The 25,056-nt window shown below is 40.9% G+C and overlaps 1 protein-coding gene across 6 annotated transcripts in view; it reads left to right on the forward strand.

Annotated features, from left to right (window-relative positions):
- The window catches only part of CEP192 (centrosomal protein 192), a 49,869-nt gene that overhangs the window by 19,517 nt on the left and 5,296 nt on the right, over positions 1-25,056 (forward strand). For all 6 annotated transcript variants that reach the window (XM_081873761.1, XM_081873760.1, XM_081873764.1 and 3 more), the window contains 23 exons: positions 176-344; positions 2,515-3,325; positions 3,692-3,840; positions 4,479-4,709; positions 6,945-7,070; positions 9,086-9,220; positions 9,716-9,776; positions 11,070-11,206; positions 11,295-11,387; positions 12,298-12,413; positions 12,495-12,671; positions 13,476-13,566; positions 14,543-14,707; positions 15,534-15,800; positions 15,976-16,082; positions 17,881-17,990; positions 19,390-19,531; positions 19,979-20,148; positions 20,972-21,095; positions 21,989-22,094; positions 23,200-23,401; positions 24,231-24,310; positions 24,929-25,024. In XM_081873761.1, the coding sequence (XP_081729887.1) occupies positions 176-344; positions 2,515-3,325; positions 3,692-3,840; positions 4,479-4,709; positions 6,945-7,070; positions 9,086-9,220; positions 9,716-9,776; positions 11,070-11,206; positions 11,295-11,387; positions 12,298-12,413; positions 12,495-12,671; positions 13,476-13,566; positions 14,543-14,707; positions 15,534-15,800; positions 15,976-16,082; positions 17,881-17,990; positions 19,390-19,531; positions 19,979-20,148; positions 20,972-21,095; positions 21,989-22,094; positions 23,200-23,401; positions 24,231-24,310; positions 24,929-25,024 (3,865 nt within the window). The remainder of the gene's footprint in view (positions 1-175; positions 345-2,514; positions 3,326-3,691; positions 3,841-4,478; positions 4,710-6,944; positions 7,071-9,085; positions 9,221-9,715; positions 9,777-11,069; positions 11,207-11,294; positions 11,388-12,297; positions 12,414-12,494; positions 12,672-13,475; positions 13,567-14,542; positions 14,708-15,533; positions 15,801-15,975; positions 16,083-17,880; positions 17,991-19,389; positions 19,532-19,978; positions 20,149-20,971; positions 21,096-21,988; positions 22,095-23,199; positions 23,402-24,230; positions 24,311-24,928; positions 25,025-25,056) is intronic.

Here is a 25,056-nt window from a genome sequence, read left to right on the forward strand (position 1 = left end):
GGAGGTGGAACATTGGAAACACAGTGCTGGTCTGGTGGCAACCACTACTCTTACCATGGAAACAGATGAGGGGCAAATCACATTACTGATGGAGTAAAAAGCCGGATATTATTAAATGGTTATGGAGGCAGTTTGCATGTGGGTACATTTTTTAAAGGCATTCTTTGTGTTTTAGAGCTGATGCTGACTGTCCTGATATAACATCAAATTCTAAGGAATCATCTTGTAATGATAGCTTACCTCAGGTGCTGTATACTGATCATAGCTTGGGACGATTGACCTTTGTCTCTGCCACTGAAAAAACACTTCAGAATCTAACTCTGTCTAGTCCAGAGAGATGTCAGGTAAGTAGCTTGTTAGATGCAAAATATTTTTATACACCAAGTTTCAAGTTGTAGTTTGATCTTAGGTACATTTTATGAAGAACTACCTTCCCAGAAGTATAAAATATTAGTCAAGGATCAGTGTAGTATAGTGGATGGTGTACTAGATTTTGACTTGTGTTACCCAAGCTGACATTGTTACACTTTAGCCAGGACTCTGACTTACTCTGTACAGTGGTACCTCTGGTTATGAACTTAATTTGTTCCGGAGGTCCGTTCTTAAGCTGAAACTGCTCTTATCCTGAGGTGCTCTTTCGCTAATGTTTCTTGTCCCCTTAAGTACAGTGGAACATACATACAAGGGATTGGATAAGTAAGGAGAACTAATTTAATGTTCTGGTCAAAATGCACTGTAAGTGGTAGAGTTAACCTCCCCCACTGCCACATTGTAAACTTACCATGTTCATGAACCTGCTGCTCTGGAATTCAGATCAGTGATATGAAAAACAAAATGGCAAAATCATAGCAAATACAGTGGTGCCTCGCAAGACAAAATTAATCCGTTCCGTGAGGCTCTTCGTATAGTGGTTTTTTCATCTTGCGAAGCAAGCCCATTGACAGCTTAGCGGATTAGCGCTATTAGCGGTTTAGCGGCTTTTAGCGATCAGCTGTTAAGCGGCTTATCAGCGGATCAGCTGATAAGCGGCTTAGGAAAAGGGGGGGAAAGGGAAAAAACCCCGCAGGAACTCACAAGACATTTTCATCTTGCGAAGCAAGCCCATAGGGAAATTCGTTTTGCGAAGCGCCTCCAAAACGGAAAACCCTTTCGTCTAGCGGGTTTTCCGTCTTGCGAGGCGTTCGTCTTGCGGGGCACCACTGTATTCTTAGGACACTTGCGAACATGAGCTAATATGAATTAATAACACAGTGGACTATGAAAACTCATTTGTGCAGTGCCACAGGAGAGGAGAACCTCTGGCCTGTGGACCAAACTTGACCTGCCAGGCCTCCCCATGTGGCATGCCAGAATGTTTTTCCCAAAGGTGTGTCCACCTGCCCCATAACTGGCATAGTCTGTGATGTCAGGTGTGGGGCAGGTGTAGACAAGCATGGAGGAAGCAGGATTAATCCTCCACGCATTAGCTCTAATCCTAATTTAGGCATTCCAGCAAGTTCCCACAGGGAATTGTCTAGTACATCCCAAACCTCTAGAAAGTAGGGTTGAACACTGATACACAAGGAGTTCTGTCCTGCTTCGGCTGTATTTCCCACGTCCATGGACCAATTTGGCAGGTGGGTGGGACAAGCCACCTGCCAGACACCTGACATCATTATGACATCAGGTGAGTGACAGGTAGGTGGCCTCACCTATCAAAGTTGACCTGTGGGGAGTGGAAGAAGATAAAGATCTGCTCTGCTGGGTCAAAAATGTTTCCCATCCCTGCCTTGCCTCATGCCAACTACTATGCTGTACCAGCAGGGCTAGTACTGGTGACACGGCAAATATTGCACCTAACCTTTAGTTGCACATACACACTTGCTCACTTAATACACCTTGATACTTCTTAAGAATTACTTTTTGTTTCATTCCTGGGGAAGCAGCCGCCTGGAGGCATCATGAGATTGCTGACTTTATATGAAAAGCTTGCAGTAAATACTCACCTTGTACCAGCGTTGTGTGGCTTTTAAAAATTAGCTCTGATGAATTTATTTAACATCGACGTCTGTTTCACACATCACGTTAAGCCCATGCTATGGTGTGCTGATGAATGCTGCTCAAACTGCACCTGCCTGGAGAGAAACCACACATTGAGCCTTGCACACCATGCTAAGCTTTCACTGTGATTTTACGGCTCAGGAAATGGAGGAGCAGAGTAGGTGCAAATTGAGGAGCACGCTGTTCATTCACAGTGAGCCATAGTTTGTTTCTAACTGTGGTTTAGTATAACATGCGAACAGGGCCAGCAAGTATTGTTTCTGCATTTAAAAGCCTTGTTTTTTTCCATTGAAGAGGATAATCAGTTTAGGCTATAATATTAATTTATTTTGTGAATTAATTGTGGTGTTTTGTCTACTTGGCAGGCAAGTATAGTAGGCTCACTTTCTGTGTGTAGAGGCTTTTAATATGTACTAATCATAAGCTTATTACAAATTATAAATGCTAATCAAAATTTTAATATCTTCTATTCAGAATAATCGTGCTAGTGGCTGGGGCACAACAATAGTTTGGACCAGCCCAACTTCAGCATTGGAAGAAGAAACTAAAAAAAACATTGATTTGCAAAATAACAAACATCCATCACTAAGCAGTGCAAGCACTAGTGCGAGAAACCATAATAAGAAGCTAGAAATAAACAAATCTGCAGATGCTTCCAGCCTACCAGAGCACCAGAAATCAACTGGAGAGCAACCATCAAAGAGCAAAGATCAGTCTGCACAGAAATGTTCAAATAGTAATGAACTGGGAAATGTTGAAGTACCAGTAACAGAGCATGGGTATGCAACCACAGCACATGGACCAGGCTTAGACTCTCAAAAAGATGTGCCTGCTCATGATGGTTTAGGTGACTGTATTTCATTAAGTCAAAATAGAGCAAACTTTAAATCACATGTTCCTGCTTCAGAAATTCCAGTCATATCTTCTCAAGTTCCAACACTGCTAACAGGGTGTTCCCTTAGAACAACACCATTTGCCCAACAATATCTGAGAAGCTTGCCATCTCAATCAAATATGGCTCTGCCTCAGTATCAAGTTGGATGTCCTCCAGTTTTTGGTGTTCCACCAGGACTGATTTATTCTACCATCCCCATGGGTCATGTTCCAAGCTCACTCACTGCTGGAATGACACCAGGTTCAGAAGTTGGATCTGGATTGTTGGGTGCAGCTCCACAGTGCAACTTCATATCCAGCCAGAATGTCTTTAGTAACACTCCACATACAGTACAAGTAACTGATGCTGGTGGACCTAGACAGCTGGAGGAATCTGTTCCATTTGGACTTGGTAAGTTATTTGTTTTTCTTCCAGCAACCTTACCTAATGCCTTTTGTGGTCAAGACGACATTTACTTGGACTCTTGGTCATTCTTTTATATATTTAATTTTTAAATGAGCACCATTTGCCATCTTTATTTGTTCATTATATGTAAAGCAGCCAGTGAACAATTTTTTCTCCTGCTCCCTTTGTCTGCTCCAAGAGGTTGATGAACCCTCCAGAGCAGATTTGAAGGGAGAAATCCTGTTGCATGAGTACAACTCTGCCTGCAGGCTGTTGCATTAAATCCATTTTATCCAAATACATTTTAGCCCTGTTTTATGTTGTCCAAAATTTGCAGTTGAAACAATTTATTGGTTGTTTTCTCTTTCCTAGAACGTGTAAAAGTCCCAGAAGAAGTAACATTCCCTAATGCTTGTTGTGTAGGGCTGACATCACACACAGTCCTTAGTATTCTTAACCCATCTGAACGGTGGCTACAGGTCAGCATCGGCCTTCTTAGTATTATGCTTGATGGCGAAAAGGTATGTACCAAACCTTGCTATGTATTATGCATCTTTTAACATTTTACTTTTTTTCTCTAGTGAAGCAGTGGCGTAGCGTGGGTTGTCAGCACCCGGGGCAAGGCAAGTGATTTGCGCCCCCTAACCCGTGGATTTGCGCCCCCTAACCCGTGGATTTGCCCTAACCCCAGAAGTTGCGCCCGGTGCGGCCGGCCCCCCCTGCACCCCCCACGCTACGCCACTGTAGTGAAGTAAACGGTGTTTTAAACTAGAGATGGTGGCCTGCTTGCCAGCCCCCCTACAAAAGGGCTAGAAAATTATTAACTTGAAATTTGGTTGAAGCTCTGTACTTTTTAATATCATTCGACCATAAACTATTATGGACTTCAACACTCTTCCTCCTATTGATAGCAATCCCTGTTTATCAAACAAAAAAGTCATTGTGATGAAACTTTCACATCTATGTTCCATTTCAAAAGTATTCACCAATGTACCATGGAGAAAGGGGGCAGCACAGCAGTAGAAAGGATTTGGATATGGTCAACGCAGGACCTTTAAATGCCATCCTAATTCTTTGCATCTCTTTTACACCTCTCTATTGAGAATGCCTTGCTTTGTCCTGAACCTCTGATTGTGTGTGTGTGCTTCTTTTTTTGCAGATGGACCCTCTGAAGCACAGGTGCTTCCTGTTTAAAAACAAAACTGTCATAGGACCTCGTACTACAGAAGATCTAATAATGCTGTTTCTACCCTGTCAAGCAGGAGTCTTTCAGTGTGTGCTTAGTATTGCCTCTTGGCCATTTACTGCAGATGCAGATACAATAGTCCAGGCACAGGCCTTAGCAGCTAGAGTGATTGTGAATGCAGTTGCTGAGATTCCCGATATTGAGGTAAAAATCCAGAGGAGTGTGTAATGCATGGTTCTGATAAATACATGGTGAGGGAAGGGGTGTAGCCCAGGCAGGGCTGAGGAGATCCCTATCTGAAACCCTGAGTGCCATTACCAGTCATTGTGAACAGTACTGAACTAGATGGACTAATAGTCTGACTTGCTATAAGGTATCCTAGCTCGCTTTTATTAATGTATTTGGTACATTTATCTTGCCCTTCATCTTTGGGGGACAGGGGGCGGGCTGGTGTGGAGGACTCCCTGGTCCTGAATGGGGTAACTGTGCCCCTGAAGGACCAGGTGCGCAGCCTGGGAGTCATTTTGGACTCACAGCTGTCCATGGAGGCGCAGGTCAATTCTGTATCCAGGGCAGCTGTCTACCAACTCCACCTGGTACGCAGGCTGAGACCCTACCTGCCCGCGGACTGTCTCGCCAGAGTGGTGCATGCTCTAGTTATCTCCCGCTTGGACTACTGCAATGCGCTCTACGTGGGGCTACCTTTGAAGGTGACTCGGAAACTACAACTAATCCAGAATGCGGCAGCTAGACTGGTGACTGGGGGCAGCCGCCGAGACCACATAACACCGGTCTTGAAAGACCTACATTGGCTCCCAGTACGTTTCCGAGCACAATTCAAAGTGCTGGTGTTGACCTTTAAAGCCCTAAACGGCCTCGGCCCAGTATACCTGAAGGAGCGTCTCCACCCCCATCGTTCTGCCCGGACGCTGAGGTCCAGCGCCGAGGGCCTTCTGGCGGTTCCCTCATTACGAGAAGCAAAGCTACAGGGAACCAGGCAGAGGGCCTTCTCGGTAGTGGCACCCGCCTTGTGGAACGCCCTCCCATCAGATGTCAAAGCGATAAATAACTACCTGACATTCAGAAGACATCTTAAGGCAGCCCTGTTCAGGGAAGTTTTTAATCTGTGATATTTTAATGTATTTCTGGTTTTTATGGAAGCCGCCCAGAGTGGCTGGGGAGACCCAGCCAGATGGGCGGGGTACAAATAATAAATTATTATTATTATTATTATTATTACAATCTCATAATAAACTACAAATATAGCAAAGTACAAACAATCTAAAAAAGACAGAGCAGGTAAAAAGGTACCTTAAATCAACTGAAGACAAATAATTTTATAAGTTCTTACAGAGCCAACACAGCTCATTACAGCAGCATACAGAAACTAATGCCAGCAACCTGAAGACGCCTGGGAAAACAGGAGTCTTAACCAAATTAGATTCCAGATTGTCAACAGATTCCATGCTAGGCACACTCCCTGATGGAGGACAATCCATAAGTGGGGCGCCAATGCAATATCCAAAAGGTTTAATTGTTTCCAAAAATTAAAAACACAAAATACAGAAATAAGCAGGAAATAAAAACACAGTAGAGTTGTAAATACTCAGTGCCTGATTCAATAAACGTTTTTGCCAGTCACCTACAGTATAAAGTTTGCACCAAATAAACATCCCTGCAGATGGTGTTCTGTAACTGGGGGGCCCTAACTGCCCCCCCACTGCTATGTTTGTTATCAGCTGTATCATTCCACAAATCGTTTCCTGAATTCCAAACGACAATACTGAGTCTTGAAACTTCATAATTCACTACACTATAAAAAAAAATTCAATAATTTTACTATACAATACTTGGTCTCTCCAAATCTACCAAAATTTGTTAGTTACCCATGTATAGCAGGATGTACATGTTCATCCTGAGGGCTGCAGTCTTCCAGAGGCTGAAGTATGGATTGACCTCTGTACAGTAGGTACGTTTCTGTCCACAGTCACACACTCCTTTATATTCTCCATCCAGGCAAGCAAGAGGCATTATCAGAATTCAAGAGCACATTCCAGCCAGGGAAAAAATATTTAAGGAGGGTATAAAGTTGGGCCAAAGAGGTGGTGTGACTTGGGGAGAGTCCTGAGGGCCAGACAGAGAGAGGTGGGGGCCACATTTGGCACCTAGGTCCAAGTTTTCCCCATCCCAATGTACACAATGAGTAATTTTTAATAACTTCAGATGTTGGTGAAACTTTTGTTTCTTTGTTTTGGCTAATCTGTAATAGTAACAGTAAGAGGTTGTGGTCAGAATGCTGCTCCAGGAGGGGGCACAGCTAGAATCTCTTGTCTAGTTATCTTTTAGTGACACCTGTTTGCTTCTTCATACAAATAAATATGACTTTGTGTGCCTCAATTCTTAAAGGTATTATTTCCCTCCCCCCTTTTCTAATATTAGGTGGAAGCAGGAACGACAAACCATCTTGACTTTGGTGATATGCCATCTGGCAGCTGGAAAGCTCTTCCACTGAAACTAACAAACAAGACATCTGCTAGAGTGCCAGTCAGACTTGTTATTTATGCAGTAAGTATTCATTCATTTATTTAAACTTGTATCCAAGCTTTTATCCATAGTTTGCAACACAAAACACGAAATACATTACAAAAACAAGAACAAAAATATGCAGAAACCAACAACCCCCTCCCAGTATAGCAACCTGTATAGTGATCTCTTGAGAAGCAACAACTTGTAAGTGACTGCTACATTGGTTCCACAGTATGGGTAACCAACAGCTTGGTTTTACTCCCAGATAATCAGAGAGCCAATGGTAACGGATTACCCTTGTTGCAGTGTGCTGATATCACTTGAGATATTTTCTTTGCATCCTGACGTGTTTCTCTACAATGGGAATGTTGGTTGTGTAGCAGGATTTCATTATGCTATTCCCACAACAGCTGTCAGAAGCAGATGTTCTAAGAAGCTGAAGCAGAGGGATTGCAGCTGATGAACCTTATTGCATGGCAATACAGTTGTGAGGCTGACTGCACTGTAGTTTTGACTTCCATTGATTTAGTAAAGTAGATCCTCGCTCTATTTCTGGAGGTCTACTTCAACTGCAAATGTTTCATTAAAGAGGTTGAAATATTCACTTCTGCCCTTGTCTCTTCTGCCTGTGAAACCGTTGACCAGGTCACTTTCTTCCTACCTGACCAATCACTCATTCAATGTTTCTGGCAAGGAAAACTTTTCCAATACTTCTCCCAGATCAGCACCCTCAATTATCTATTTTTGGTTCCCTACTATATTCATCCTCCCTTCCTCCTGGCTTTCTAAGTGTATGTACATAATGTAACATAGTTATTTACCTTCTTGACCAAGGAAAGTCTTGACTTTCTTGGATTCCTCTTTCTACTCTTCATCTCTATGTCATGTTGCTACCCCTTGTCTAACTTTGCTAAATACAGCACGCTTATTTTCTGCCCCTTAACGTAAACTCCAGTTGCCACCCACCATTACTGCAGCCTTTTCCTTTTCTGGCTTGCAGTTTCCCCCCAACCCCCAGCTTTCCAGAACTTGGCTAACAAAATAATTGATGGCCCCTTAGACTGCATAGCACCTCTCCCTAAACTCTTACATTGGGATCCTATCAACTCCTGGATGCAGCACAAACTCCTCATTGCTGCCTTACACAGCTGCATCCCCTCTAATTATCCACTACTTGTAGCTCAGTGCATTTGTGACATGTTCCACTACCTTTAGCTGTTTCAAAGATCTCTTGCTTGCTCAACTTGGAACACTAGAAGCATCCATATATCAAGTCCATAGGATCCATTTAGTATTGCCTATAGTGGCGGCAACAATTCAGGGTTACCAACAGGAGTCTTTTCCCAGCTTTACCTTGAGATTCCAGAGACTGAAATTAGGAGTTTTTGCATGCAAAACGTGTGCTCTGTTACTGAGCTACAGTTCTTTCAGTCAAACGTTTATTTAATCTGGCTTCTAGGTAAAGGTAAAGGTACCCCTGCCCGTACGGGCCAGTCGTGTCCGACTCTAGGGTTGTGCGCCCATCTGACTTAAGAGGCCAGGGGCCAGCGCTGTCCGGAGACACTTCTGGGTCATGTGGCCAGTGTGACGCAGCTGCTCTGGCGAGCCAGCACCAGCACAGCACACGGAAACGCCATTTACCTTCCCGCTATAAAGCGGTACCTATTTATCTACTTGCACTTAGGGGTGCTTTCGAACTGCTAGGTGGGCAGGAACTGGGACTGAAAGACGGGAGCTCACCCCGCCCCGGGGATTCGAACCACCGATCATGCGATCGGCAAGCCTTAGGCGCTGAGGTTTTACCCACAGCACCACCCGCGTCCCTAATCTGGCTTTTAAAAGGCATCTATTCTGCTCAGTGCCCCATATGCTTGGAATTCTTTCCCCAGAACCCGTGTGGTACCACCTCTTGCTTGAAAATTTTATTCAGTTGGCAAAACAGCAGAGCTCTATTTAGCATATCCTGACAACAGTCAACAACCTGAAATGCTGGGTAATTTAGGGGATGGCAGTGATGTTCTGCTTTTAAAATGTAAAAAACATTTTTATTACAGAATGCTGTAGCATGGCGGTGTTTCACATTTTCTAAGGAACCAGTTAACGCTAGTTTGCTCCCTACTTGTGACATTTCCCAGCGAGCAGCTCCATCAGTGATATCCCATGTAATGAATGCAAGAACTGATGGGCAAGTAAGTCACTATAAACCAAATGAATATAGTTGAATTAACCAAAATAGTATTTATCCCTAAATGCTTAGCCGAAAGTTTGATTTTAGTAACAGAGTTTTTATTTGGGAAGCATTTGCCTAAGATCCAGGACAAAGCACCACCTTTCAAAAATTCCCCTGTATGTCAATTCTGCCTTTGAAATCCCGGTAGTTTCTGGGAAAATCTGGACGTATGGCAGCCCTAGTATTGGGGACATCTGTCTTTCACTTAAATTGGTGGTGTGCTTTTCTTTGCCGGTCATGATCAGTTGTGTTCAGGTGAGCACAGAACCATTGACACCACAAAAGAGCCCTTCTCTCTTCCTACTGTATCTGTAGTTTAGGGTAGTAAAGACTTAAAGCCATGGTCTTTTAAAATATGATTCTGCTTGAAGATTGTAGCTGATCAATGTTTCAACCATAATCAGTTCTTAAAGTTAAAAAATGTTTCATTCTACACAAATGTCTTTCTTTCCAGGAGCCTGATGTTCTAGTAGTGTGGGTTCAGTTCCATGCACCGAGCAAATGCATCACTTCAGGTATAGATCTGCTATCTTATGAAATCGATGTACAGAGGTACCTTGGTTGTCAAACATAATCTCTTCCGGAGTCCATTGGACTCCTGGAATCGTTCAAAAACCAAGGTGCGGCTTCCAATTGGCTGCAGGAGATTCCTGCACTCAATCGGATGCCGCAGAAGCTGCGTCGGAAGTTCGGCTTCCAAAACACGTTCACAAACTGGAACACTTACTTCTGGGTTTGCAGCGTTCGGCAGCCAAGCCGTTTGACAACCAAGGTACCACTGTATTAGGAATCTGTGTTAGTCCAGCAGACCCGAATTCTGCTTGAAATAATATTCATGATTCCAACCTATATTCAAAATCTAGTATGCAGAGCTTTTGCTACTCAGAACTTTCAATCCTCTTCACAGTTCGATTTTTTCTAGATTTAAATGAACAAAGTATCATGTGAATAAGGCTCATGTGTTTGGAGACCCAGGAAGAAAAGAGCCAAAATAGTATTTATCATTAAATGCTTAGCTGAAAGTTTGCTTTTAGTAACAGTTACACCTGCTTAGCAAATTAAGGTCTGTGATATTTGATATCGTGCCATGTGATGAATAGCTCTCACATTAGATATTCAAGAAGCATTAAAATGTTTGAACCTGTGCATAAACGTTAACATACCAAATCTCTGTTTGCAGATTTGCATACTTAGGTCTGCAAGTGCTGACTCACGTCATATCTAGGTTAAAGAAGGCAATGTGCTAGGATTTCAAGTTTCATGGACGTTCTGGGCCAGGCAGTAATGGGCAAGCACTTATGAAATGTATATAAGCATGTGCCATAAGCTGTGCTGTCCCTTGCATTCATTGTAATGCATGCCTTTCAATGTGAGGCATGTCAAGCATGCATTAAGCTTTGTAGAAAGCCTGGTCCATTTTACCTTGAGTCACTATCTTTTGTTGAGGCTGGAAGCCAAAAATGTATCTCTTCAACCAGTTGTACGATGTACTCTGCATGCTGAAACACCTTTGAAGTATGCAGAAGCCCTGCTTCAACATATCTTTTAGGATGGACTTCATTATTGCTGTTTCCATTCATTTGCTGCTTTGAAGGCCAGTTATAACACTAAAACATTTCAAAATAAAGAGCCTTGCTTAAACAGACCAATATTGATGTAAAATACTACCATAGCACCAGATACATTCTAATTTGACATCACAGTTGGGTGATTAAATGTTGATAATACTTGGTGTCAAAGCTCATTCTAGAACAAATTATAACATTTTACACTTGATCAATCTTATTCTTTGCACTTACTTTATTCAGATTCTTTGGGCCCTGCAGATGAGTATTTTGCAAGAATTGATGTGGAGGTTGATTGTCCAGAGCCTGCTAAAATTTTAAGTATACCTCTGCATGCAAGATCTGGAACTCCTAGGATATATGCTCCAAAAGGCCTACAGGTACATTTCCCAAAACCATCTTTTGTGATGCAGCTTATTTCTTTATATATTTCACTTCTAACTATCACTTGAAACCTATTTTTTCTAGACTTTATATATGTCTGCGAGGATGGGATTATCAACAAGGCAGCAGTTGCCATTAAAGAACGCTGGGAATATTAAAGTTGACTTGAAAATCCTGGTAGGTTACCTTACTTTTCCAAGGAATAGTTCTGAAATTACGGTCAACCAAATCAGTCTAACTTAATCAGTACATAATAGACAGAGAGTCCAATCCACTCTTTCCCGGCAAAAAATTTAAAGTACAAAATGATATTGCTGTCTTATCAACAGTTTCAGAGGGGGTCATTGTTTTCATCTTGCTTTTGTCAGTGTTTAGTCAACTGGACTCACCCACAGTGGAAAGTGGAGTATAGGGCCTAATCCCCTGGTGCCTGCTTCTGAGACAAGAGAAATAGTAGACACTGTTTCCATGTTGCTGCTATGCTGGGCAGAAGGAAGACAGCTGCTCAAGTTGTTCTGGAATAGCATTATCTACTTATGTGTGTAGGGGGCTGGGTTAGTAATGTGATTTTATTTCTAAAGCCACATGGTTGGCCACTAGGAAGCTCTTGCACTATGCAGATGCTACTTAACCCTCCACACTTCCTGGTGAAAACATCAGCATTCCTGCTAAGATCCTCCCTGTGAGGTACAGCTTAGGAAATCATGGTAACTATGCATGTATCTTAACTGATATCTATGAAGTGGTTTAAAGTCAGCATTTTGAATTGAGCTCAGAAACTATAACTGATCAGAACAGAATAATTGCCATATAATTTGATCTAACTAAGGACGTTGGTTACAACACTGTAATTCACATTTGCACCACTTGGAGCTTCTAAATTTTCTTCAAAGGCAGCTCCGTGAAGGGTAACTTATATGTTGTAATTTGGATACAACTAGGGCATTGTTGTATGGGACAAAATTCAGTTTCTCTAGGAAATATCATATCTTGTGTAGCAGCCAGTGGAGACGAAGAGTATTCCTGGCTACCATTGTCACCTGAGCATCAAAGGATGACACCTTGAAATAAGACTATTCATTTCCAGGCACTTGAGCCAGATAGCGGCATATCCATCAATCCAGAGGACCTGGTTCTTATACCTGGGGAAGAACAAGAGGTGACAGTTGTGTTTTCTCCAAAGGACTATAGAAATGCTGAAAGGTAATGCAACCTAATTGGCCCAATGATATTAAGTAGAATTTCTATTTACAGAACTTCTAACTTGATGCTTTATTTTAATAGTGTTTTAAAAATCTTGGTACTGCCATCTGGGCCAGAATATAAAGTGACTGTAAAAGGCGAAGTGACTGCGGTGGAGAGCAAACCTTTGGTACAGAAATACCCCAGTTCAGAAGTTCCCCCCATCCTAGCTAACAAGCAGTTTCTGACATGGGGAGGTATACAGCTTGGCAGAACAGTGTAAGTACCAAGAAAAAAAGATATGCTGTTCATGATTGCTGGTGGTACATAAAGCGTGAATCAATTTTTCATTCAGGAGTATAAAAAACAGGCAACTCCCATTTTGTGTGCATTGAAAGCACGCGCCATTTTCAGACCCGGAAGAGAGCGCGGTGCGCTTATGCACGCTCTGCCAACATACTCGATGACCTAGAATGCAACCCCCATTCAAATCAGGGTTGCCGGCAATGTATTGTTCAAACATGGTGATGCTTGGATCCAGGAAGTCCCTGCATAAGCAGAACTGTCTTTGCCATGTCCACAGTCAGGTTTGCTGATATCCCTCACTATTCCAAATGACCATCAGAAGCAGCATTTAGGGATGTGTGAGAGACTACAGGGTCACTGTCTTGTCCTTACCGAGCTTCAGTATATTGGTCTTCATATAAACAGATAAAATACCTGGCAGCTGGCAACCCTTTTTAAAAGAAAGAAAAAAGCGACCCCTTAATGGCACACAAAATTTACTGTTGGATATGCCTGCCTTCTCAGTATTGTACCCTTTGCTGTACATTTAGAAGCAAGCACATGCTGTACATAAATAGCCAAAACTTTAGGCTGTCAATAAGGTTCTAAATATGTCTTATGATGAAAAATAACACTCCTATAACTGAGTAAAATCACAGGTGTACAGCTAGACTGACTAATTCTTCACTAGATCACCTTGGATTTACCATGCTGTAATTCTTGGTGGATTATCAGGGCAGCTGTTCATAAATATAAGCAAATTACTATGAAACGTTAAAGATTTCTATATTTTTTCAGCCAACAGAAACTAATCCTGAGAAATAACTCTCCATCTATTACTCAGCAGTTAAGATTGCTGATAAGGGGTCAAGATCAGGACTGTTTTCAAGTAAGTAATGCAAAACTGAAACTGTTTATATAAATTTAGATTCAAATATACTTGGTATTTGAAACTGAAGCTAGGTTTTATTTTAATCTTCTCACTGAAATAAGCCTTCAAATGGTATATTCTTAGTCTGCCTTCCTATACACAGTTACCTCAGAGTAAATCTCATCAAATTCAGTGGGACTTTATCAGCACATATAGGATAGTACAGTGGACATGATTTCAAATTTTAAATTTCTGAAATGTTGGTTTTGTTATGCCATTGTCCCTCTTACAGCAGTGCTTGCTGCTGGTTTTGTTGTATCAGACTTAAGAATCTTGAATTTTTCTTTAACATACTCTGCATTTCACAGAGCAATGTTATAGTAGAAAATAAAAGACATCTGAAGGCAGCCCTGTTTAGGGACGTTTTTAATATTTAATGCAGTATTGTTTTTAACACTTGATTGGAAGCCGCCTAGAGTGGCTGGGGAGACGCAGCCAGATGGGCAGGGTATAAATAATAAATTGTTGTTGTTGTTGTTGTTGTTGTTGTTGTCATTATTTTATTATATTCAGTGGCTTTTAAAACCACAAATTTGAAACAAACTTAAGATTCTTATAACTAGGGATGGAGAACAGGATGAGGTGATCATCCTGATTTCATGTGGGTGGGTGGGGGATCCCAAAGGGAGAGAAGAAAGTGCAAAGAAAGTTAGAGAGGATGCCAGTTTGAATGGAGCCATCAGTTCAGCCATTTAACACATTTTTCCTGTACTGAGATTTATCTCTGTGCATGGAAAACATTGCAAAATAGTAGTGAATAAAAAACACTTCTTCTTACTGTGTCAGCATTTCCATAGAGTGGCATACTTCAGAGGTCATAGAATTATAGGAGCAAATTATTTGGGTTTAAACTGTTCATTAAAATCTTAACTCTTCTAAAATAATTTTCTGAATTAAATTAATTTGCTGTGTGGATTTACTTGTGTATTTGCAGTTGAAACTTGGAGAACATGTGTACAATAATTGTGAAATCAAGATCCGTCCAAAACATGATTATTCTGTCTGTCTAATGTTTACACCAACTCGATTAACTTGTATGTATGCAAAGCTTGAAATGAAACAGCTTGGTCTTCTATCTCAACTAGGAATCAAGTTCACTGTAAGTTACTTTTTACACTGATCCTATTTCATGGGATGTTTCTGAATTTATTATGTTCATTTTTGCAGTAAGTCCTTCAGGATGTTTTGAAACATCTTCACACTTTCTGACTGTAAGCCAGACAAGAAATTGACCACTATAACATCCTTGGATTTTATTTTTTGTACTCCAGTTTTCTTGATATTAAGAGTGGTACAGAGTCTCTCCACATCTCAGTAACTCCCTTGCTTTGCACTTTGGATATCTTTTTCTTCATGTTCTGGGCCTTTCAGTGTCTTAAGTTAGGAGTAACCAACCTGGTGCCCCCCTGATTTTGTTGTACTCTGCGCATGGCACTGCGGTCTAAACCATTGGGCCTGCCAATCAGAAGGTCGGCAGTTTGAATCCCTGTAACAGAGTAAGCACCCGTTGCTCTATCCCAGCTCCTGCCAACCTAGCAGTTCAAAAGCACATCAGTAGCTCCCAAAGAAGCTTGCTTTCCTCACTTTTCTCAGTGGTGAAGGTGAGGGGCACCTTTGTGAAGAACCATTTCAGGGCACCATGAAATAGCTGTTCCCAACACAGCCAACTTCCTTCAACTTGCATCTTCCTGCCTGTAAAGATCCTGTTACTCGTACACATTAGAAACCAGTCATTATTCTGCTTACTTAAGCTACTTTTACCCTGTTTTCCCATCATTTGGTCTTTAGGGTGTGCTACATATGAAGATTTAAAAGAATTTTAGAATCCTTTGATTGTTTTGAATATTAAAGTTGGGGATAATGAAACTGGGAGCAAGGTTATTTCAATTCCTGTTTTTCTAAATGTACGTTTTTCTTTCTTTCAGATACCATTGTATGGATATGGAGGAAATAGCAATCTGAGATTAGAAGATGTTAAAAAACACTATAATAGATACATAGTGGGGCTGAATGATATAGCGGGGCTGAATGGTAAAACAAGACAGGCTTCTTTTTCTGTACAAAATACAGGGAGTCGGGCTGCGTACGTGAAAGCACTGTGCTTTAAGAACTCAAGTGAAATAATTGTTATGGATCCAAATGTGATGAGAGTTTCCCCAGAAAAGTTTGTTCTTCAGGAAAGTTCACAGCAGGTAATGTGAAAGCCACAATATATATATTATGCAAAACCTATAAAATGTGTAAGCTGCTAACATTCCCCCACCCACCCAAAAAGGTGCTGTAAAATCTTGCTTTGTGTTTGTGAATCTTACATATAATTCAAACAATTGTGCCACAAATTAATTTACCAAAATTTGACTGTTACAGAAAGTTACAGTAACATTTAATTCAACTGAAGATCAAAGTAATTTGCCAGTGTTGTCTACAATTTGTTTTGTCTATGGAGATGAAATTTTGAGACAGCAGTATCGCAGGTAAGGCTAAATGTTTTTTGAGAAATAACAAGTATATTCATTACTATCTGTTCTTAAGAAATAAGAAGCAGATGGTTAGAATGGATATTTAAAGAATAAAAGTTTGTTTTGATATTGGCTGTTAAATATTAATACAGAGCTTTTCAAACTGTGTGTCATGACACATTGGTGTGTCTGCTGTGTCACGCAAACGCACCCCAAACTCCTCCCGGGGTTGGAAAGGGGTTAATTTAACCTCCAGTTGCTAGTAAAACTGATTTACTGTGTCGTAAAAGGATGCATGTCTAAAATGGGTGTCACCAACATGAAAAGTTTGGAAAACTCTGTATTAATGGTTATTATCGCATTTTTCACTCTATAAGACACACTTTTCCCCTCCTAAAAAGTAAGGGGAAATGTGTATGCGTCTTATGGAGCGAATGCAGGCTGCGCAGCTTTTGCTGAAGCCAGGAGAGCAAGAGGGATTGGTGCGCACTGATCCCTCTTCCTCTCCTGGCTTCAGGGATAGCTGCCCGAAGCCTCCTGAGCAGAGCAGGAGCGCTCCCGCTGTGCTCTGGAAGCTTTGCGTTGCTTTCGCTGAAGCCAGGAGAGCAAGAGAGATCAATCCCTCTTACTCTCCTGGCTTCGCTTTGCTGGAGAGCCGCTTTGCAGCTTTCCCTCTCTGTGCAGCGCCCCTTCAGCGAAGTGGGAGGAGAAATGGAAGGGACTCCGCTTATACTGCCGCTTTGCTGGAGGTGCACTGCGCAGAGAGGGAAAGCTGCTCAGCGCCCCTTCAGGGAAGCGGGAGGAGAAGCGGAGCCCCTTCTGCTTCTCCTCCCGCTTTGCTGGAGAGGCGTTGAGCAGAGAGGGAGAGAACATTTTTTTCCTTGTTCTCCTCTAAAACTAGGTGCGTCTTATGGTCGGGTGCGTCTTCTAGAGCGAAAAATAGGGTAAATAACACAGCCAACTCTGTCTGTGTTCAAAGATCAACAGTCACTGGTATCAAGAACAAGTTCACTTTTTTTGATTATAAAATCCCCTATTGTAAAATACATTGTTTGCAAAAGGTTTGGGAAAGACTGGAATATGCAGCTGTATTCAGCACTCAGATTTGCTTCATTTTCTGGCTATGGCAGGTTAGCACTTGAGGGTGTTAGAATGCCTTTGCTTTTTGTCCTGCTCCCTCCCCCCTTGTGCATGGTAGTCAAATGCTTCGTAACAAGTTGCTAACTTCCAACAATCCCACAATGAACATGTAAGAGCAGTACATCTAGGAAACAGACATATGTAGGTGTTTCCCTCTTCCCTGCAACATAACCAAAGTAGTTCCTATTATCTGGCCTAATTTGGGCTTGCTGGGCACAATGTTTGTGGGCCAATAAACTTTCTCTGTTGTTAGTAGCAGGCCATTATATGTGCTCATTGTCAGTGCTGCTTCTCCCCTCCCCTTTGTCCTCTGTTATGTGCAGACAAATCAGTAGTAGTTGGACTCTCCACAGACCAGTGGAAGGCAAGATTCTACTTCCAGAGTTCTAACTCTGTGTGGTTCTTTAACCAGCATACTGGACATCTGGGGCAGATGATTACTGGAAGGAAACTTTTGGACACATTTTTGGAAGGATGATTGAGTCCTGACAGATTGTTATGTTTCTCATTGGGAATAAGAAGCTGATCAGATGTAGTTGCTAAGCACACTGCAGTGCATAAATGCTTTTAAAATGGGGTAATTGGATTGAATGCTTTACAGATTATTTGTGTCGTTGTTAAATGCTTCTTCATAACATTAATGAGACCCGAAAACTCTCAATTGTCTACTCAGAGCTGTACAGCAAAATCCAGAGCAAGTGCAAAAAATGCTTCCTGCTAATAATCCTGTGATAAATGTAAAGTTTGATGAAGAATTCCCTGGGGAAGAGCTGGTGACTGAAGGTAAGCTTGACCACCCTGAGAATATCTACTTGTTTGTATATTTGATTTCTCACCATTCTTTAGATGTATTTCAATTTTAGCTTTCACTACCACTTTCCCTGCTGATCAGAAGGTCGGCGGTTCGAATCCCCGCGACAGGGTGAGATCCCGTTGCTCGGTCCCTGCTCCTGCCAACCTAGCAGTTCGAAAGCACATCAAAGTGCAACTAGATAAATAGGTACCGCTCCAGTGGGAAGGTAAATGGCGTTTCCGTGCCCTGCTCTGGTTCACCAGAAGTGGCTTAGTCATGCTGGCCACATGACCTGGAAGCTGTACGCCGGCTCCCTCGGTCAGTAAAGCGAGATGAGCTCCGCAACCCCAGAGTCGTCTGCAACTGGACCTAACGGTCAGGGGTCCCTTCACCTTTTTAACTTTGCTTTTAGCTGTTGACATCCTTTTCCTGCATTGTGTGCATTGTGGAGGTGGTCTAGCCTGGATCTGTGTTCAGCTCACCTGCCCTTTTCCCGCAGGGTCAGGATTTGTGCCTCTGTGAAAACTGAGCTACCAAAACTTTAAAGAGTATGAGATGAAGCGATGTGAAGGCTAGTGCCCGTGCTGCTACAGCTGCCCTGCTGCTCTCTTGCCCTGCTGAGGGAACATGCCTTTACCTTTACCTTTACCACATTCCCTTATTCCTATGAATATATTCTTGCAATCTGGTTATCATAATGCAGGTGCTAGTGCAGCTGGGTTGTTTTTAACATGGTTGATAGTAGGGGATATTGTGGTGGGGCAGTGCTTCTCACCTGACCTCTAGTCCATCATGTTGCTGCTGTTTACATCCCCAGACCTCACAGCCTCCTTACTCTCCCAGGAAGCAATACCTATGTGACCTGCTGGAAGTCAAGTGAGCAGCCCATCTCACTGTCCAGTACTTGTTGAAAAATCAACCATGCAGCCATCTCTGTCCTCTCCATAGCAAATCTCTCCTCCCTCCCATCTCCCATTGTCATTCCTCCAATGCTATTTAGGATTCCCTTTTCATCTGCCTTTGGCAGCAGTAGTTGCTTGATCTTGCTCTAATTCTAGCTATAACTTTTTAATACTTTTCTGAAGCTTGCATCATTCATGTCACCTTTACAACATTAGCTTTTATCCTAAGTGTACATATTTGGAAGTTCCATTTGAAATCAGTGGGAATTACTTACCTTGTGTATCTGCTGGGAGGCTGGTGATGGACTATGTCCATTTTCTCTTTTAACTTCTAAAGAATTTGAAAAGGTCCAGGAATGCAATTACTGTATGTAAAGACGGTAATAACCCAGCTGATTAGTCTGCCATTAATCACCATTCTTCAGTAAATACTGCAGTTTGTTTCATTAATCCAACTTTGCTTTTGATTTTTAAATGTCTTCTCTAGTATATGATCTTCCGCAACATTCGTTTGATATCCAGTACTTTTTCATGAACATGAGAAGGATTATTGTTTCGGCGGTTAATGCCTTCAGTAGTTCTGCTTTCGATATCAAGCCGTCTTCAGTGCATTGTGTAGCACTAGAGAGGTAATTTTATTTGTCATTTTTTAGTATTTTCTGAAATACTGGTAAACAGTTCCTCTCCTTGGTAAACTTTGAATATTTCAACAAAAATGAGAATTAAAAGACTCTGAAATTAGGTCATAATGTGTAGTTACCTGACTGGACTACTTCAGTGACTGGGGTCTGTATATAATCTTTCTTGGTGGTTGTGGGTGTTGACATGAATCCTGTGGAGTAATACATAGGGGAAAGGTTATGTTGGAACTGAAAATCATTTTCAGAATACTAAATTCATCTGCTAACTTTTAATTGCTTTTTATCAGTTTTCATCTGTCTGAAACTCTGGCTAAGGCTAAGTAAGGCAAGGGTTTTTTATTTTCTTTTAGAAGGCAAGTTGTATACTCTGATATTTGCTTCTCTTGTCTCGTTTCCCAGTTTTTGGTGTTGAACTGCTCTTTCTCTGTTTCATAGACCTGGTGTTCCTGAGAAATCCAATATGACTTTGGATGTACTACCAGTTAAAGGACCTCATGGTTGTGCATTGTCATCAAATGCTAATAGCATTGATGAAAATAAGCTTGTTTCTAAGGAAAACTGGACTCTTCAGCCTGAATTTCTAATTCTCACTGCTCCTTCTCAAAGTATGTTATTTCCACACGTTTCAAGAGCTGTTTGTACCTATACATTGCTTAGGATTGTTATGTGATAGATTACTGTGAGACACAATAATAAACTGAATTTGTTTGGGATTGGGAATATTTCTCCATGTATATAGAACTCTGTTGTTAAATTAATCATGATGCATAAATTCTGGAATTAAGAGAATTTATTTCTGTAGCAGAGATGACTTCAAAAGCTTACCTAGAAACTTTCAGTGGAATTTTCTGTGTTTTACAGATCTGCTTGTTACAGTCATACCTTGGTTCTGGAATGCCTTGTGACTTGAACGTTTTGGCTCCTGAATGCCACAAACCTGGAAGTGAGTGTTTCGGTTTGTGAACATATTTTGGAAGCCAAACGTCCGACGCAGCTTCTGATTGAGTGCAGGAAGCTCCTGCAGCCAATCAGAAGCCGCGTTTTGGTTTTTGAATGTTTTTGGAAGTTGATCGGAATTCGGGAACCAATTCCGTTCAAGAACCAAGGTACAGCTGTAGTTCTAATTTGTTATAAGGAAGTAAAAGATTCCTTGTTTCAATGTTGGTAACAAATCAGTTGCTGGCAGCCTAGTCAGTGGTTGTAAAGTTTCCACTTTCCAAAGTAACTCCCAACCCACTATTTAGATATCAATAAAGTAATACATGCTTTTTTCCTATAGCTGTATTATGTAGAAGCCTCTGATTCATTACTGCATGTGTAAGTTTGGAAGTAACATTTGCATAATTGATACGGTTGTTAATGCTTTGTAAATAGCACTTAAATGTATTATAAGATAACTGAGAATTCATGCAATTCTTATCTCAAAAGGTGGAGCTGCGATTACTAAACATGCACAAATAAATAACAACTCAAACAGGTCATTGACATTTGAGCTATCGTGGCCTGCTCACTGTCTGACAGTAACACCTCAGCATGGAACTATTGAACCAGGGTAAGTACTTCCATTGTTCATTACTTTTCCACATGACTCCATATATTTGAAAACTGTGCTTTGCAGTAACTAAGGTTGCAATCCTATATCCACTTATGCACAACTAGTTTCTGTAGAATTCAGTGGGACTTACATCTCAGTGCCATTGTATAGGATTGCACTGTCAGTCTGATTACATCCAGCTCTTGAGATAGCTTGAAGGTGAAAGGGAAGGAATCTTTGTACAGTTGTGAAAAGAGCTTCTGGCTATGTCCATAGTGTCAAGCTTTTCTTTCCTAAAAGAATAAACAGCTTTGTTTTTATTTATGCTGAGAAAAACCTTTAATTTTTAGGGATAACCTAAAGTATTTGTGGTTAGCACAGAAAAAAATTATACTGTACGTATACAATATATATGATTCAGATTGAGTTAGCAGTGTATTTCAGTTTTTTTTATGAGCTGACAATACTATGATACATTTAAATAACTTAAAGTTAGAGGTTCTCTCACATATGATTTCATAGTCTTCTATGAAAAATGCTGCAACCATATGATCTGAAGCTGATATATTGCACCTATCACAATAATAGTTATACAGTTGGCAAGGATATTGTCACCCCACTTGATATTTTGTTTCTGATAGTGTTGTATCATGGACCTAATAATTCTAGCCCCATGTACATGGCAGGTGCACTGGTGATTGAAACATCACTCTGTGAGTTTTCCCTTGTCCTTATGAAGCTAGACTTGTAGATAGGCGTGGGTTTGCAATTCCTCAGATTAAATTAATAAAATACTAAAATTTCATCTATTGTGTACAAAAATGTCAAGAAGAACAGTAACCAGATCTAATAATGAAACATTGATTTCATTTAGCACATTAAAATTAATGCACTGGACGTCTTATTTCTAGAAGCAACATTTCAATTTATGTGAGTCCAAATCCATCACTCGCAGAAAAGAAATCCATCTTTCCATGGAGTGGCCTTATTTATGTACATTGTGATAATGGACAAAAAGTAAGTGGCTTAAATAAGTGTCTGTGGTTATGAAAATTCTGCCAAATGCCTTGGTTTTAGAAAACTAATTTCATGTTGTCAGTTAAGCTTTCATCTATTGCTTTAAAGGGAGTAGTTTGCATTTCCTAGATGAAGTTTGCAGTTATGGGAGTAAATGAAGAAATTGCTTGGGGTCAGTTTACCTGAGGAATAACCTGCTTCTATAGGATTGTGCCTGGCCTCAGAGGGTTTTCTCTTTGTGCCTCCCATATATGATATTAGGCAGGCATAAGTGTGTGTTCCATCTCTTTCTCTTTTGTTGATTGGTTGGTTAATTTTTATTTCTTATTTTTTAATTGCATAAAATAGCAAAATACCTTAATATAATAGTAGTCTGCTCCCTTATTGTATTTGTCCAACTATATTTGCCAGCAGAACTCAAATCCATTGGTAGTTTCTGTTCAAGGCGTGTCCAGTTAAATGTTTATTTTATCTCTGGTCACTTTTGCTCTTTTAAATTGTGTGTGCTAATACAGTGGTGCCCCGCAAGACGAATGCCTCGCAAGACGAAAAACCCGCTAGACGAAAGGGTTTTCCGTTTTGGAGGCGCTTCGCAAAACGAAATGTCTTGCGAGTTTTTCCGACTTTTTTCCCTCTCCCCCCCCCTTTTTCTAAGCCACTTATCCGCTAAGCTGATAAGCCGCTAAAAGCCGCTAAGCCGCTAATAGCGCTAATCCGCTAATCCACTAATGGGCTTGCTTCACAAGACGAAAAAACCGCTAGACGAAGAGAATCGCGGAACGGATTCTTTTCGTCTTGCGAGGCACCACTGTATATCTGTTTAATAACTGTAAGTTGTCTTGGAAATGTGTTGAAAAGTGGGAAATGCATTTCTTCAAGTGTTGGACAACTTATGCTCTTGTATGGAAGTTGTTTTAAAAGTTTAAGAGATGTATGTGTTACATTTTCTTTGTTACATTTAATATTTTCACCTTGCTTTTGAGTCCTTGGTTACAAAACAGGTTTGAGCATATGCACTGTCCAGCCAGTCTGGGAGATAACTGTAGGATTAACTTGAGACCAGTAACTGCAAAATACTATGATTTCGTTTCTTTCTTGTGCATAGCTTGTTAGGGTCCAAATTCGGGAAAATATCTCTGAGAAGCAATCTGAAACGGTTTCACCAGTTGCCAAAGTAGGTGTTCATCATCAACAGCCTGAGCTTCCTATTATGCACATAAGGCCACTTCAAAAGCCATCTTCGACAAAACTTGAAGTAAAGAATCGGACTGTGTTTTTTCCTGAAACAAAGTCTGGGGAAAGCTCAGGTAATGTCGGTCTTGCGTATGACTAGTATCTTTTTGAGTAAAATGTTTTCTAATGGTGAAAACGAAACATGTATTACTTCAGTGACACAAGCATGACTGGCCATGCATGGAAGCTACTCACAGTCTTGAAATTCACATTCACACAGTTCACACATAACACTAAGCCAATAACAAATTGGAAAGTGTGCAGGTTTCCAAACTGAAGTTGTATTAATTTCTTTATTTTCCATGTAATTCATCTCAATCTTGCAGCACTTTAAAGTCCTTTTTATAGAAGACTATAAATATGATCACTCCTGACCAAATGTTGCTAATTAATATGTTCCTTTTGGAGCAAAATAAAGTAGATTAATATGTCTTCCACTGTCTCTGAACTTAAGAAGCTCCTCAACTCACTGGACTCTCAGAAGAATGTTACTCTTGAGTAGCATGTCTTTCCCAGGTTAAAAAGTCTTTGCCTCGTCAACAGAAATCCCCTTGATCTAAGAAGCCTCTAGCCTGACTACCAGTCACAGCTTCTTCCATTCCAGGCTATAGGACCTCATGGAGCCTCACAGCCAAGAGACCTGCCACACTCCTTGTCTGTAACGAAATTCTCTCTTCCTAGCTAAGCCCCCAGGCAGTGCCCCCAAATGAATAGACAAGGAAGATAATCATTCCCATATACTATCTCACAGTCCGTGCAAACAAGGTCCAAATCCTTCACAGGCCCTTATAAGAATAACTGTTACTTGCTATGGATGTTTGTATGTGATGCCAATAAAAGGTTTGACGATGATGATGATGAATAACTGTTACTTACATTACTTGCCTGCACTTCTTCTTCCAGAAAAGTACATAGAGATTGAAAATAATGGAGATGCAAATGTGAAGTGGCTATTGTCATCTTTTGCACCGCCTTATATCAAGGTGAGTAAAAAATCTGGAAAAACAAACACACACTATCTTTAAAAGATCAGGTTACATATTCTGTAATCTTTGCATCTAAACAGACCTGGCCTGACATGAACATGCAAATAGAGATCTTCTGACAGAAGAAAAATATTGGAAAATAGGTTTCAAAAGCAACACTGAAAATTCAAACATTTTTAAAAAAATTCTTTCTGATCTGGTTTGCTTACCCTCAACTTGTAGTAGATAGACAAATGTGCATACTCTGCTTTTTATTCAGATTGTATAGATAGACAAGCGCTGGACATAGGTAAACACTTAAAATTTTGAGTGGTCTCAACTTTAGATTCACAATGGAGGTGTTAGAGAACAAACTGGAAAATCATTTTTATGAAATCATTAGATACTGAAATTTACAACTTCCATGTTAATAGGTGGCATTCATCTAAGTTTTACTTGGAGTAGCCCTGCTGAGTTAAGGGACCTAACTGAGTCATGATCATTAATTCAAATGGGTCTACTCTGAGAAAAACCTAATTGAACACCACCCAATTTCCAATCAATACCCACTTCACTTGCACTTGTTCCAAGGCTGCTTTGTAAAACTAGTGTTTCTGTTTAATAATTTCCTTTCAGGGCTTAGATGACAGTGGAGAGGTTTACAGGGCCACATATACTGCTTTTCGATGTTCATTGCTTTCTGGTATTCTTAAAGCTCATGGGGAAGAAAAGGTAAGTCACATTGGCTGTGTTTTCATCTTAAT

Source organism: Podarcis erhardii (assembly GCF_964252035.2).
Source record: "Podarcis erhardii genome assembly, chromosome: 8".
Classification (NCBI taxonomy): Eukaryota; Metazoa; Chordata; class Lepidosauria; order Squamata; family Lacertidae; genus Podarcis; species Podarcis erhardii.